The 15,857-nt window shown below is 40.1% G+C and overlaps 1 protein-coding gene across 1 annotated transcript; it reads right to left on the bottom strand.

Moving 5' to 3' along the window:
* Positions 1 to 4,271: 4,271 nt before the first annotated feature.
* Positions 4,272 to 15,678, bottom strand: taf7 (TAF7 RNA polymerase II, TATA box binding protein (TBP)-associated factor). Its single transcript, XM_085184815.1, has 12 exons — positions 15,150 to 15,678; positions 13,738 to 13,814; positions 13,564 to 13,642; positions 13,204 to 13,337; positions 12,900 to 13,020; positions 12,698 to 12,756; positions 12,145 to 12,217; positions 11,328 to 11,441; positions 8,346 to 8,540; positions 5,599 to 5,711; positions 4,935 to 4,994; positions 4,272 to 4,541 (listed from the first exon to the last, which is right to left on the bottom strand). The coding sequence occupies exons 1-12, from the start codon at positions 15,166 to 15,168 to the stop codon at positions 4,497 to 4,499; spliced, it is 1,089 nt and encodes a 362-aa protein (XP_085040941.1). The 5' UTR covers positions 15,169 to 15,678; the 3' UTR covers positions 4,272 to 4,496.
* Positions 15,679 to 15,857: the final 179 nt, after the last annotated feature.

Here is a 15,857-nt window from a genome sequence, read left to right as displayed (position 1 = left end):
CATTTTTATATTACTGTAAGAGTGTTTGTTTCGGGCGATCGTGGCTCAAGAGTTGGGAGTTCGCCTTGTAATCGGAAGGTTGCCGGTTCGAGCCCCGGCTTGGACAGTCTCGGTCGTTGTGTCCTTGGGCAAGACACTTCACCCGTTGCCTACTGATGGTGGTCAGAGGGCCCGGTGGCGCCAGTGTCCGGCAGCCTCGCCTCTGTCAGTGCGCCCCAGGGTGGCTGTGGCTACAATGTAGCTGCCATCACCAGTGTGTGAATGGGTGGATGACTGGATATGTAAAGCGCTTTGGGGTCCTTAGGGACTAGTAAAGCGCTATATAAATACAGGCCATTTACATATTGGTTGAGGTTTTTACACATATAGAAACGCAGATGAGAAGGCAGCAGTCCAAGCAGAGATTTATAGATAAAAGCCAACCAATGGGAAAGTCTGCAGATGTAAAGAGATGGCCAATAGTAGCAAACAGATAACAGTGATGTAAATGATTTCCACAGCCAGTGCAGTATTTAAGCTCTTCAGGTACTGGTCAGGTGCAATCATAAAAAGAAGATCCCCATAACACAATAAAGGTAAAAAGATGTAAAAAGTTGCATAAATCAAGTGTTTCTTCATTTACTTTAGGTTTCATCTTGGACGCAAACCTTTAAATGCGAGTAGTAAATGCTCATTTCTGATCTTTAATGATACCTGGATGTGGCCATTTCACTTTGAGCCCCTTGAATGTTTTGATCTTTAGGATAGAAAACAACTCCGTCCACCCACTTCTCCTTTTCAGGGTCATGGGGGTCACTGGAGCCTATCCCAGCTATCTAAAGGTGAGAGGCAGGGTACATCCTGGACTGGTCACCAGTCTGTAACAAGGCTAACACACAGAGACAGACAACCATTTACACTCACCTTTTCACACCTATGAGCAATTTAGATTTTTCAATTAACACATGGTATTGAGCTCAGGACCTTCTTACTATGAGGCAACAGTGCTAACCACCATGCTACCACGCTCTTTAATCTTAAAATACATTAAAGTGTGTGATATAGTACTGATTCTGAGCCAATAAATAAAACTTGTAGGCAGTGTTGGGGAGTAACGGAATACATGTACCGCCGTTACGTATTTAAAATACAAAATATGAGTAACTGTATTCCGTTACAGTTACCGTTTAAAAAGGTGGTATTTAGAATACAGTTACTTTGTTGAAATAAATGGAATACACAGCGGTACTTCCCTGTTTCATATTGTGGCGGGTCAGGACTGTTTGGGTTTTGTTTGACAGCTACGTTCTGTTGTTCCAGGCGGCAGCGTTACGGTTGCCATGGTTACAGGGTGACGCTCTCTCTCTGTGCGTGTTTCCTGGGTGAGAGAGGCCTTTTTGTTGTTGTTGTGCTAAGCTAATAGGCAGAATGCTACAGGTATAGCTCTAAAGAATGTAGCATCATAGGCAGTGTAGTCCGTGCTGCAGGGAGAATGGACTGCCATACACGTTATGTGTCTGTGAGCGAGGGAGGGAGAAAAAGGAAAAGTACGAGCTGTCATCGAGCAAAAACGGGAGCTGGAAGCATGTAAATATAATAATAACCACTGCAGCCAAGAAGAGAGCCTGACGAGCCCAGCTGTAAGTAAGCTATTAAGACTCGACTGTACACCGTGTTCGTGTTTTCCTCCAAAAACAATAAGTTCCGTTGGAGCAGCCTTTCAACGCCTCTCTCTGTCTCTGCTAGCAAAGTTGACCCAGACAACAAAGTAAAGCTAGTTTTCGGCTACGAGCCCGACACAGAACCCACCGTATTAGCCAGAGGTCCCTTTACTACGGTTCGGAGCCGCGGACCTTCAGTAACAGTAATAAATCACAGCAATAGTACATTCATGTAGTTGTAAACAGCATGATAATATATTAAGTAATCCAAAGTATTCAGAATACGTTACTCTCATTGAGTAACGTATGAGAATACATTTTGGGGCATGCATTCTGTAATCTGTAATGGAATACATTTTAAAAGTAACCTTCCCAACACTGCTTGTAGCTGAGATAGACTATTCATGCACATATATAGGACATCTATTTCAAGGACACTTAAAATAACATTCTGTAGTACACTCTTGAGTCAGATGAAAACCAAGCCCCTATTGTTGCTCATAACCGGTAGTTTCACCCTCTTACTTGAGCAAACCTGTCTCAGGCTTGATTGGTACCTTCTCCCGGTGAAGAGGTTCAGCTCTTTCAACAGATGTTCAGTGGGATAAAACTGGGATTGATAGCAGGGCACCACATAAAGGTCACCTTCTCAACCCGTGTGGAGAGCTTTTAAATGTATACTTTGGGTCTTTTATACGATTGGAGGAGCCATGACCTGCAAGTGAGACAGAGCTTTGACAATAGTGTTCCACCTTGATACTTGGTGCACTGTGCCGTGCAGTGTTCGATGTGATTTGTGCACAAGCCCGTAGCATGTCTTTTACTAAGAAGGAGGCAATTCATTTTTCATAGTGAAGATTGTGTCCTTTTCATGAAACTTCATTTCAGATTCTGTTTTCCTCTGTGAACCCAGAGCTGATGTAACCTACCAAAAAGCTCTTAATCATGTTTCATCTGTAAAAGGACTCTCAGAAATACTGGCTTGTCAACATGGGCTTTTCTGTTTTCTCTTTTAAAAGCGGGGTCATCGTGGGTCTCTCCCCATACACCTGCTTTGATCTCGCCGGCTTTTTATGTGTGTTTCACCTTTGACTTTATTTGGTTCTTCTTCCTTTTTGTTAACATGTTAAATCTTTCAGTTGATTTTTGTCTGTTGTGCTCATTTCTCATGAGGTTAGCAATGGTCCCGCAGACGTTGAGCCTCCGAATAATATTACAAATTGTTATCATAAAAACATCAATATGCCTTGAGATGACCATGCAGCCTTTACCTCGATTTCTTATGGTGCACACAACACCTAAAAACATCCATTTGGAGACTTGAACTATTCTGTTAAACACAGTCCCAGATAGCCTGTATTAAACCTGCACCTGTATTGGCTTTTGCGACGGGTTAAAGTTAAGCCAGTCTGGTGTGCTGACAGGCAGCTTTGTTAAAAAAAGAGTTGTCAGACACATAATATATATGTGAAGACCTACAGGAAGATATTTGTGTTCACCCTCCCTTCACTTCCAGCTCCAACAACAACTTTTGTCAACGTGCTGCAGTGGAAGATTTGTGAATAATTACGCACACCCCACTTTTCAGTTATTTATTTGTAAAAAAATGTTTGGAATCATGTATGATTTTCATTCCACTTCTCACGTGTACACCACTTTGTGTTGGTCTTTCACATGGAATTCCAATAAAATTGATTCATGTTTGTGGCTGTAATGTGACAAAATGTGTCAAAGTTCAAGGGGGACATTCAAATCCTTGTTAGCCTATATCACATGAAAAGGCCCAGATATCTTAAACTAGACTTTATATATATTATGTAAGGTGCGGATATATAAATATATGTACATATACTCTGTGTATATTATGGACAGGCATGCAATGTAGTGACAAGGATTGACAAGAACTAATATTGCATAATACTGCACATAAAAGCTACTAATATGGTGTATTGTAGGCTGCAGGTACTTTGTTGTTGAGTCTGACAACGATTGGAAGGAAAGACTTTCTCCTGGTTCTCTCCTGTCTCCTGAATCTCTCCTGGTTGGGGGTTGGCGGAGGGTATGTTTGGACAACAAAAGCAGGAGAACAATGGAGCTGAAGGCCTCTCAGCAGGGTGCTAGGAGGTGTTAGGTTCAGGGGAATTTACGCAAATTTGCGCAGGGTCAGTAAATCTAGTAGTAGGGACTTGCACCAGGAAAAAAAGGCTCAGTAGAGCCTAGAGGTACTTTACAACAAAAAAGCTCAAATTTAGCAGTCAAAGTCTTTGCTACTTCTATATCTACGTCCATGAAAATATAAACACAAACAAATTTTAAAGAAGAAAACCAATTCCAGTGACATTAAAGGTATACGTAAACTATCCTGGCATGACTTAAACCCAAATCCCTCAGTGGAAAGTATATTACATAACAGTTAAGCAGTAAGAGCTGCCACAATCAGGTGTGTTTGAACCAAAATCCACCATGACCATGCTGGTCATTAGTACCAATGATGTAGGAATATATAAACAAAAATAAATACATTTTGTAACATTTTTGTAACTTATTTTTATTATTATTATTAAAATAAATGTTGACCTGCAGTAAACAATTTGTCTTTAAGACAATAAACACCCAGACAACATTAAACACTGAGGTGGAACAGTTTAATCACACAGTAACTACAAACGCATTTTGTCAACTTAAAAACACAAACTTTGAGTGAACCAATCTGTGTGCGGTGCAATAGGAAAATCACAAATTTAAAGGAATGACACAGCAACTTCCAATAAAAATTCTCTTCTCCCTGGATGAAGGCTTTTCTCCTCCTTGTCTTTCCTGTATGCCAGAAGATGACATGTGACTGCCCCCTGGTGGTCACTTCTCTATCAGTGAGTCCAGCTGCTCCTGCAGGGAGGCCAGCTGTTGGAGCAGAAAATAGAGGGCGTGATTGATGCCCAACAGCACCGTGGTGTAATTGGAGGGTAAGTGGATGATGATTAACATGTCTTTTCACATTAATTTGCTGCAGTCATTTGTCAATACAAACAACGACCCTGGACAGTGGGTGGCCACTATGCCACAGCTACAAAAAGGACTCCCCTGGTAGCTGCTGTCAAATTAAATTGCGCTTGATTGGTTTTCAACTTTGCTATTAGGCATGAAAAATGTTGGGTTTAAAAAGCATAGCAAACACAACACCATCCGCCGACATGATATTTGACATTCATTCAAGATAAATTCATGCAAAGTGCTGAAGGCTGTAGAAAGCTCACAGTGAGCACTGATCCTTGGCTTTTACAAAAAGGTGCTTACCTGCTCCATCTCCCGCTCCTCCTGCTGAATAATCTCATCCAACAAGGCTTGGAAACGGTTCTGTAAGAGCAGAGAGGCAAACAAGGTTTGTTTGAGTCGACATGCTGAGCCTCATTAAATTGTGATGGCTTTAAATGTGTGTCGGCCTGGGCTGCTCGTGTCAGTATCTCCTCTCTGACAGAAAGGCCACTTGGAATGCCAGTCAGAGACAGCTGACCTTTTTCATGTGACTGTGATAATAACGACTAGAGATGGGGCTCCGACGGTCCCAAAACACTGAGCAATGAGAGCGTTAAATGGCAACGTAGGAAGGGTCGTGTCCGCTCATGTTTCACTCATTGTAAATTCTCCACTAAAGAGTGCCGGGCATAAGAATGAACTTTCGGCTCCTTTTTTGTGCATGGAAAAACTTACAGAGAAAAAGGCTAGCAGCAGTTGCAGCAATTTCTGGGCTTTAAAATAAACATTTAAAAAAATAATGTCCTCCAACAACGTGTGAAATCAGCTGTTATTTAGGTTTTCCTGTCACCTTTGAGAGAATTTATGCTGCATGAAGAATTTTGCCTCCAAGCTCATCTGCATGTTCTTGTTTACGTCTCTGTACGTGCAGACCTAGTTTTTGGATGAACGGGTGAAAAAGCGTGTGAGTGTTTTCAGTGCTTACTTTGAGGGCCTGGTTTTCCACTTTCATGATGAGCTCCTCCTGCTGTTTCTTGCGGGCACGAGTTTCCTGAAGCTTGGCCTTAATGTTGTTGATCTGCACCTGGTACTCCATAACTGCAGGACACAGTGGGAGGTTCACGTGTGAGGGCTGTCATAAAAACACTTATGTGCTGCAAAGAGGAGGCAAAAAAGGTTGGAGGGCGAAGATGATGTGACATAATTTGAGACACTACACTTGCCACGGGGACGAGGTATGCAGCTTAGCTTGCTGAACCATAAGGATGCCTCCATTTCAGTTTGACAAATTATCCATAATGGGAACAATCAGTCGATTTAAAAGGACACGAGTCAGCAGGATGCAGTTCTATAAAGACACAACTAAATCAGTCTGCTTTGTGCACCACACAGAGTTCTCATCAAATCCACCCAGAGTGACCGTGTCTCACAGAAACCCGTGGCTCCACCACCAATCAACCATCTTATAACTAATTGTATCCATTCACCCTTTCCCCCTGGCTCCAACTTCTGACAAAGCTGTTGTAATGCAGACTATCTAACAATAAGGAGGCCATGTGAACCCATTCATTCAACTTTTACAGTAGGGCTGCACGATTAATCGTTAGAAAATCGCGATCTCGATTCATACTTATGTGCGATCTCATTTCCAAATGACAACGATAAAAAAATAAAAATAAACAAAAAAGACGACGATTGTACCGCATTTTGATCCGGGACGTAATCTGCATGAAAACAAGCGCTCACTCTTCCTGCTCAACAAATGACAAGGGCGGAGCCTTATACCACGTGATACAGAAGCTGTGCCGTGTGATGCTAAAATTAGCAGGGAAAAAACAACGGAGAGCTCGTCAGCCGTGTTGCCAACTTAGCGACTTTGTCGCTATATTTAGCGAGTTTTCAGACCCCCTAGCGACTTTTTTTTTCTAAAAAAACCTTTTTTTTTCTTAAAAAAGTCGCTAAAAAAAGACGTGAAAGCGCATATTGCTTTTACTCTCAACAAGCAGCGGGTGCTGTAACGCAGTCAGTTCTTCTTTTACTCTTATGCTGTTTTGTGGATCACAAGGTTTAAAACTACTTATAAACACACACACAAAGTAACTCCACCAGAGTGCCTATTTCGGGTCACTTTTGCCGGTCCAAGCCCGGGTAAAGGAGCAAGGTTGGAATTGAGACATTAAAAAAACAATAATTGCTAAAATAAATTTAATTTGTAGTTCTAAATAAATTCTAAATGCATTTAGGACGTTTTTTGCTCACTTTATGTCTCTTCCACGATGTTATTTCTCTCTCCAACAACATAGATTACAATTACATTAGCATGACCAATTATGCAAATTAGGTGATGACGTTATTTAGCGACTTCTAGCGACTTTTAGGACAGCCAATAGCGATTTTCCTTACTGAGGAGTTGGCAACACTGCTCGTCAGGGATGACGAGAAAGTGACAGGAGAAAATCCGTCCCGGTCAACCACCCTTCCCTATACACGTCGAACTCCCGCAGGCACAAAGAAATTACGGAGGCTATTACTTATCACCTGACCAAAGATATGGCTCCATCAACACTGTGCAAAACGAGGGATTTAGGAAAATGATCAACACCCTAGACAAACGCTACACAGTGCCGTCCCACAACTATTTTTCTATTGTTGCACTACCTGCTCTATACACGCAGTGTCGAGCAACGGTGGAGACGCAATTTTAAGCAGTACAACGTTTTCCGGCAACGACAAAACGTGAGACATTTGTTGTTTTTATGTTTATTTATTGTTTTTATGTTCAGTCTCAACTGTTACGAAGTTGATGTGCAGTTAATAAGCGCAATAAATATTTATACTGGGAAAGAAAATCGTGAGAGAATCGTGATCTCAATTCCAAGCCAAAAAAAATCGTGATTCTCATTTTATGCAAAATCGTGCAGCCCTATTTTACAGCTATGCATGGATGCCATTATCATGCATGGCCTGAATCCAACATATTGAGAAGGGCTCCGCCAAGATGCTACAGTTGAGCTGGCCAGTAGTGCTGCCTGACTGACAGTTCTATGTATCTAGCTAAGGAGGTAGTGTGCTGTCAAACTGGACAGCTCCCCGAGCCTCCTGCTGAGCCACAACACCTGTCAGACTGGTTATTTGAAGAGGAGAGCTGAGAGCTGTCAGAATGAGCATCTCTGTGGATGAGGGCGCAGCACGTGTATTCAAGTAAGGCTATTTATTTGAGAGTGTGTGATGAGCTAGAAAATTCAACTTCGATTAAAAGTTCAGACACCTTGCTCGGGTTATTTTTGACCTCTGCTTCGACGAGTATCTCTGGGCAGCCAAGCCCACTTTCTTGGCTGTGACTGCTGCAACTGAAAAATGAACAACTGTTGGTATGCAGAGCAAGTCGGCTAAGAGAAAGAGAATTATCTCTGTGGTGTAGACCGCAAGCACGGCATGAAAGATTGCATAATTCTAATGCGGCACTTACTTCACATCCACCTGGGTGCACACACACACGCACACACACACACACACATATAATAATCACATCTATCTCTCCTGTGTTTACAAAATTCTTATAAGTTGTTTTCAGAAAATAACAAAATCTGATTAGAGATGCTGGTGAGAGATTTTTAACAACAAAATGTAATTTATATCAGTTGGACTGCAGCTAGTGGTGATTTTATTTATGAGTTAATGCAGCGATAAAAACTATATACAATGACTTGTATATCGTTTTCTGCCTCATACCTATCTGGTTGTTTCTATCACTTTCATTCTGTGCAGAATCGGACTCATTAAGTTTGTCCTGGAGCTGCTGGACCAGATCATCCTCTGTGTCCATGATATTCAGGTCCTCGTCTTCATGCCGGTCCCCTTCGTCCTCCTCGTCCTCACTTGAACTGCTGATGTCATTGAAGATCTCCCTCAGTTCATCATGCTGGACTGGTGATGCAGAAAGCACATTAGCGTTAGAAACGCAAACACAAAGATGGAAACAGCGAGAATTTAGAGCACTTGCTCTGGGATTAATCTAGGTCACAGAGCCAACAGTCTGCTGGAGCTTTAAAACTCTGGGCTTATATGACAGGAAAGAATAAATGTGGAGTCTAAACAACCAGCCTGCTCTTCTCTTACATGGCAAAAATAACTCTGCTCCAACACTTGGCAGTACAGTAGAAGTCACTCAAGCATGAACCACTAGCTAGTTTAGCCACATACCTCAAGGTATGGGAAGGAATGAAAGGAGGAAATGAAATGAGGTAAAAAGGTTAGGGAAATGTTTTTGTTCATAATTGCTTGTTACAGCAGCACTAATTTGTTCATGACTGTTTTATGAACAATCTGATGAGCTTTATGGATAGATCATTTAGTATGCATGTGTAGGGCTGTTCGATATAACGATATATATCGGATGACGATATAAAAACTATCGTTTCATTTTACGCTATCGTTTGTTTCGTGGTGTCGCAAAATAAACTGTTTACAGCAATATTTTTTCATTGTTTTGATGGTCACTGTAGTGGCTATATTAATTTCTTAAAGCTCTCTCTTTCTCTTAAGCTGGGCTCACACTGTGCGTTTTTTTCAGTCGCGTTATTCAGCTTCTGCTCAAACTGTACGATTGACTCGCAGGGGTTAGAAGTTCGTAGGTCACGATGCAGGGCCTCACACTATACGACCCGATGCTCTGATGCGACCTGAGTGCTCACACTGTGCGTCCATAAAAATGAAGGTTATAACAGAAAATCTGTCTTTCACTCACACAGACACACACCACCGCCATCAACTTTGCTAAATTGCTAATGAAAACATTGATCAGGCAGCTGTGATTGAGCAGCTTGTAAATCCAACTATTTTCATGGTTGTTGTGGTCGTGATCATTTTGTGAGGCCACATCGAAAAGGCTCGGATGAGCTTGCCATAGTTCTACAAGTTGTGCCTCCATCGCTTGTGTCCAGATCACACGCTGCACTGCCGTGCTGCGCCGTCTTTTTCACCGACATTTATGTGTTTGCGCGTGCGCAGTGTGAGCAGCTGCGGTGACACCCTCACGACGGTGGTGAGGATCCTCACGACCAAGCGACCAAGCGATTGATGATCGGGAGCTGGTCGTGAGGTGTTAATGGCTTCTCGTTACCCCACGTATACTACACGATGCACGATGAAGGCCAAAATCAGGCCATCACCAAAACGGTCGCACGACTGAAAAATCGGCTCAAAATGGGCCAAAAATCGCAGAGTGTGAGCCCAGCTTTATATTTAATATAACCACACCACTAACGGACAAGCGCCTGTTTTTATGCAACAACGACAGTAAAACCATCGCGTGTCCGCTTGTTTATTTTCCACATAAACCTTTCACAATAAAGCTCAAGATCCTGTTAAGACTTTTCAAAATAAACCGAATCACATGAAACAGTATGCAGTGTTTATGGATGGGAAGCAAAGAAGAGTCGCCAGGTGCTAAAAAAATAAACCTTAGACTCAAACGTTAGAACAGGCTTTTCCCCGCAGCACGCCGTGTAATAAATACTCACAAAGAAAGTGGCGGCTGTTACAACTTATGTCTAAAAATGTATCGTTTCATGCATCGGTTAAAACACTCGACTCCAGCTACACGACGCGCAGCTGGAAACACTTCACGCAAGTCGAGCTGCCCGAGATTCACAGAATTTACAGAAAATGTTACATTTTTGTGATTTATATCGTTATCGGGACGATACATGTCTTATATCGGGATATGAGATTTTGGTCATACTGCACAGCCCTATGCATGTGTACATACATCTCATCCAGAGTGAAGAAAAGTTTAGGAATTGCATCCTAATTACATGATGTGTTCACTAGTATTCTGAGTCTTATTGATTCGGATAACCATTTTTAAATGCTCATCCCAATTATAATGCTATTATTAAAAACACTAAATCAATCAAGCTTTATTGTGCGTGTTCATATAGGTCAGCTAAAAGGCCTGGGTAGCAGTAGGGGTGGGGGAAAAAAATCGATACTGTGTAGTATGGTGATATTTTGTTTGCTAATAATGTATCGATACAGGGACAGCAGAAATCGATATTTTGTTACAAAAAAGGTTTTTGTGCTCTGACTTCAGAGCATGTTGATCCTTTTTCTGAGCAAGAATCCTGACATTCCTTCACTGTCCAAATGTGTTTAACTTTTTTTTGGCAGCAATAAACATGACAGTTTACTTATTTTAATTTAAGACATGTTTTATTTTAATTAAGTTTAAAAATTTTTTATTGAATGTAAAATTATATTTTGTTTTAATTTACTTTCAAATTCTTCAGTTGCTGAAGGGGCTGCATAGTTTTCATAAACTGCATAGTTCAGAATAGCTATAATTGTACCAGATGGTTGATTCAGTTAAGTTGGACTAGACTGTAATACAAACCGTTCAGTTTGTCAACAATAAAACTGAAATGAGAGAAAGACTGAGTGTGAGACTTTGTTATTAGATAAAATGAATATTGATAAAGTTTACCTTTATGTACAGAATCTGAATATTGCAAAATATTTTAAAAAAATTGCAATAATATCGTATCGTGCGTTAAGTATTGTGATAATATCGTATCGTGGGATGTATGGTGATTCCCACCTCTAGGTAGCAGAACATGTTCTCTTTTTTAGCTGAATTGAGAAGCTGGCTGAGCATTATAACAGAGTGTACCACATCTTATTTCACACGACTTTTTAAAATTACGTTTTATTTACCAGAGGACCCATGGCCCATCTTGTGTCCTGAGGTGCCAGGTGAGGAATCCAGGTTGGCCAGAGAGCTGTGTTGATCTGCTTCCTTGGACTCATCCTCTGCGATAACCTCCCATCCTGATAACTAAGTTAAGGGTCGGCACACCTTCTGCAGATTCCTTTAACCTTCAGAGGGTCTAAACTAAAGTAAAAGACTTTTGTCTTTTGAATAATCCTACTTCAAAAAAAGACCTGAAGGGTCAAATTAGATGCAGAGAAACGGTCTCAGTTTTAACATTCATTAGTGCCGTGTTTATCTCCCCAGCTGTATGCAAGCACTAAAATTAAAATAAGAATCTTCACTTCACTGTGACCAACTAAGCAATGATAATGATCAGTCCATCTCAATTAACACACAGCAAGCAGCCACTCAAGGCAGCCTCGCTATGCTCTTATTCTGTCAGGCAAGTTTAGGGTTTCATTAAAGCACTAATAGCTTCCTCGCACAGTGCATCTCTCTCAAAGGCATCAGAGAGAGTCAAATCAGGTGAGCCATGTAACCATGCAGGACTCAGGAAAGCCACTTGGGCCTAACTTCAACATATTTTACATGGTAGATTAAACAGAGATTATGTTTGACCTAAAAGACAAAGAGCGGTAATTATGTGACGCTTCTGAAAAACTGACTAGATTTCACGTTACAAGTAATGGCCAGCTGATTCTGCCTTACTCTGAAGTACTTTTAAAGATGTAATACACACTATTGTTTTGATGGTTTATATACACCATTACTATTGTCCTAAGATAGACGTGCAGAATGTTTAGGTGTCAAAAAGGATACGGACGCTGACAGCCTCAGCATCTGTGCTCAGCAATCTCTTCACTTCCTTTTCCACATCAGGAGATTCGATGTACTGCAAGAGACAAAGAGATCGAGTTACTTGTAGTATTAGCAGCATCTCTCTTGCCTTGTCTTACCCACACACACACACACACACACACACACACAAAGGTAGCAGCTGGCCACATGCCAGGAAGTACATTAGCGATTAAAAACAGAAGGGGCCAAATCAATATGGCTCAGCTCTGCACCTTCAGGAAGATTTATTCAGAAGACAAAGTAAAAGTGTAGTGCTCCAGCTCCACTCGCTTTCACTTTGATCAAAGCAATAGTGAAATAGCTTTTTTGCATGCCTTTGGGGAACACTAAGATGGAAAGGCTTTATTTATATGTAAATCTTAGTTTTCACTTTTACCATAGTTCCTGTTTTATGAAATGTAAATGTCTTGTTGGAAGAGAGCCTAGGAAAAAGATGGATCATCAAACGAGATGCTAAGGAGACAGATGGGACACGGGAGGGGATTGCTGTAGGGAAAATGAAAAATGGCAGAACCTTTTTTTTCGCAGTCTTCCGAAATCTCCTCTTGCGCGTGTTCTTCAGAGGGCAGGTGACTAAAGAGCAAAACAATGGGATTAGCGAAGCCAAAAATCAGTCCACTGCCCAAGGAGGGAACATTATGTTTCCTGAACTGCTGATATGCCAAGTTTTCAATATAAACAAGTCAAAAAGCTGCTGTGTGTATATAATTACTTACTGCCGTGATTCCAAACAAATTTCTTGTCCTTGTCTTTATCCTTCTTTTTGGTCTTAGGGTCAGTGCCAGTTGGCTCTTCCAAAGGGGGGTAAAGGTCTCCATCTAGTGTACACACGAGCATCTAACCCGTGGATGGGGAAAAATGAATGCTAAATATCATGCTGATTAATCTGTACTGCACTGCACTGTAACCGGGGAAAATAAATTTACATAACATGTATCTAAAATCCAAAATGTACTTTTATTTTAAACCAATAAAAAATGGAAAACTGTAAAAATAATTTATTTCCACTCTCGTGCTTACCTGGCAGACATCTGCGGTCTTGTAAAACGTCTTCTTGTCCACCGTTTTGAGTGACTCAATCATGCAGGGGAGATCAACTAGTTTGCAGGCCAAAGGAACACGGTCTACTCTAACTATGCCATGACGACCATCAGCTACAAATAAGAGGGACAAATGACTGTTAGGGGGACATGTGGGTGACAATTCTTTAACTAGATCCGTTATGCTACAATCATTGTTACATTTAAATAAGAAAAAGAATGAAACTGCTATAGAAATATTTACAACGTTCAAAATTCTGGACCCGACTGCAAATGAATAACAAGACAGGGAGACAGCGTGAGACAGATTAAACCAGTGCCAAGATTGTGAGCAGCTTACGGTGCAACTCAATGGTGAGTCTGTCCTTCATGTTCATACTGCTAGACTGTGCAATCCTTCTTACTGTTGAGGCATACTCCTGCAAAAGAAAGAAAAATGAAGCCAGAGCATATTGATGGTGATAAAACTGAATTTCCATCAAACAATGAATTTCTTCAAGTGCAAAAGTCTCACCGAAGGAAGCCTAAGGACAAACTGGCTCTCCAGCTCATAAGGGGCATCCTCCTTACTCTTGGAACCGACCTTCCCAACTAAAATCAAAACACAAAACCATAATGAAAGTATTAAAATATGTCTTGCTTGCTATATGCTGACAAACTACAAAGTTTGTCATTCTACTTTAACATTAAAATATACAGTACATTATGGAACTCATTTTTTGTATTTTGAAGTAAGAAGTAATATAGTATCTAATATATTAATCTCTGGCTCTCTTCCACTGTCTTTTTTTCACAGTGTCAGATGGACGCCACTCCTGAAGCCTGATTCTGCTGGAGGTTTCTTCACTGAATGCTTACTCATAGCATTTTGTTTGATTGCTGTGGCTTTCTCTGTATTATTGTAGGGTCTTTACCTTACAATATAAAACTCCTTGAGGCAACTATTGTTGTGATTTGGCGCTATACAAATGAAAGTTAGTTCAATTGAATCATTGGCTGGATGGACTGGTCTGTGGACCATTTAAAGCATTTTCAGTACTTTAGCTGAGCATTTTCTCTTACATACATTATATCTCAGGGGCAAACACTACACTCCACCACATTTTTTGACAGCTTTAATTACTGATCACTTTATAGTCTTTAATGTTCTTCCTGTGGAAAGAAATCTCCAAGTTTGGTGATTTTATATGCATTATTTTACTTTGAGTGTTCTTTGTTTTGCTTTTTTTTTAAAAACTTGTGTCTTTAATGGTGTGAGGTTAGCAACACTAGAAATACACACTAGTGTATAAACACTAGTATATAAACACTAACTACTATCTTAAGTACCTACAACAGTAAAGTTTATTTCAGTGCTGACAAAAAAGGAAATTACAATGTAATAAGCTAAAAATGTAAATAGCCAAACCATTTTTATTTCTCACAGTGCGTATATGCAAACCAACAAACGTTATTATTAGTTCAACATAACATTTAGTTTATTATATTATACTATGAATGATTAAATGAACGAAAAAATAACCAACGTTCCAACCAAATGTACTCTGAATCTCTTTTCAAATTCTATCACGAATGTCTTTACATCAAAAGTAAAACACAGATAATTACAGCTAATTAAGGTTACTTGTGCATCTTACATTAATGACGTCTACCACACTGTGGAACAATAACACTATAGGAGATTATACACAATGTTCAAAAGACAGGAACGATAAACGCTAATTTGCGAACACAGTTGTTAAAATTTGCCACCGACAACATGTTCTGTTTCATCATCACCACTATTGTTACTATCATTGAGTTATATCAGATTCATCTTAATAACCGACAACGAAAAGTGTTTCCTTACCTCGCAAAAGTGGAGGCTACGAGGCTAACAGCTAGTTATCTTTAGCATAAGGATAAGGGCAGAGGATTTTAACGTACCTTTCAGTTTAGATGTCATCGTCGTTTTTTTAAGTTTAGATGGTGCAGCTGTATAGATATATTTCAATGCTAAACACGCATAAACATGACGATTCTGACTGACAAAAACGAGACTTCTTAGCTACACAGTGATAGCATAATCACGAGCGAAAACAAGAGTGTTGTATAGGGCTTTGCCACTTTCAATGCCTCCTCGGAAATTTGTATTTTCTTAATCTTGGCTGTACAACTCGTATGTCTGAGCATTAAATTACAAATTACAGGCATATTTCAGTTAATAATTAAGTAATTATAATATATATGTGTGCATATTTTTGTACTGCCATGTTATTAAATAAGGACTAACAGTGAAAGTTAGTTAGTTAGTTTTTCAGTGCATGACAGTAAAATAAAAAATTCCGATAATTTGGAACGTCCCACGCGACCATCTGTATCACGAGACTTGTCAATCGTACTTTCAAAAAACAAAAAATAACGAATATTCTTTATCCAATATAGTTAAATGTATCTATAAATATTTAAAATTATTATTTGATGTTCGTATCTTTACGCTAAATGGTCTGTCAGTAAAAGAGTAGGAAGGAAGTAGGAATGAGGAAATACCACAGGAATTATGCGGCTATTTTTATTTAAATTTATTCTATTTAGAATTACACTGTAATTAAACAGTAATCGTTATTATATTTGGTTTATTGTTATTATTATTTT

This window comes from Neolamprologus multifasciatus, chromosome 2 (genome assembly GCF_963576455.1).
Source record: "Neolamprologus multifasciatus chromosome 2, fNeoMul1.2, whole genome shotgun sequence".
Lineage (NCBI taxonomy): Eukaryota > Metazoa > Chordata > Actinopteri > Cichliformes > Cichlidae > Neolamprologus > Neolamprologus multifasciatus.
This window is presented reverse-complemented; position numbering and strand designations above follow the sequence as displayed.

Coding starts and splice junctions, on each gene's coding strand:
- taf7 (XM_085184815.1), bottom strand. Junction 13,021..13,203: donor AGACCGCAGATGTCTGCCAG/GTAAGCACGAGA, acceptor TCCACGGGTTAG/ATGCTCGTGTGTACACTAGA. Junction 12,757..12,899: donor ATTTGTTTGGAATCACGGCA/GTAAGTAATTAT, acceptor TTTGCTCTTTAG/TCACCTGCCCTCTGAAGAAC.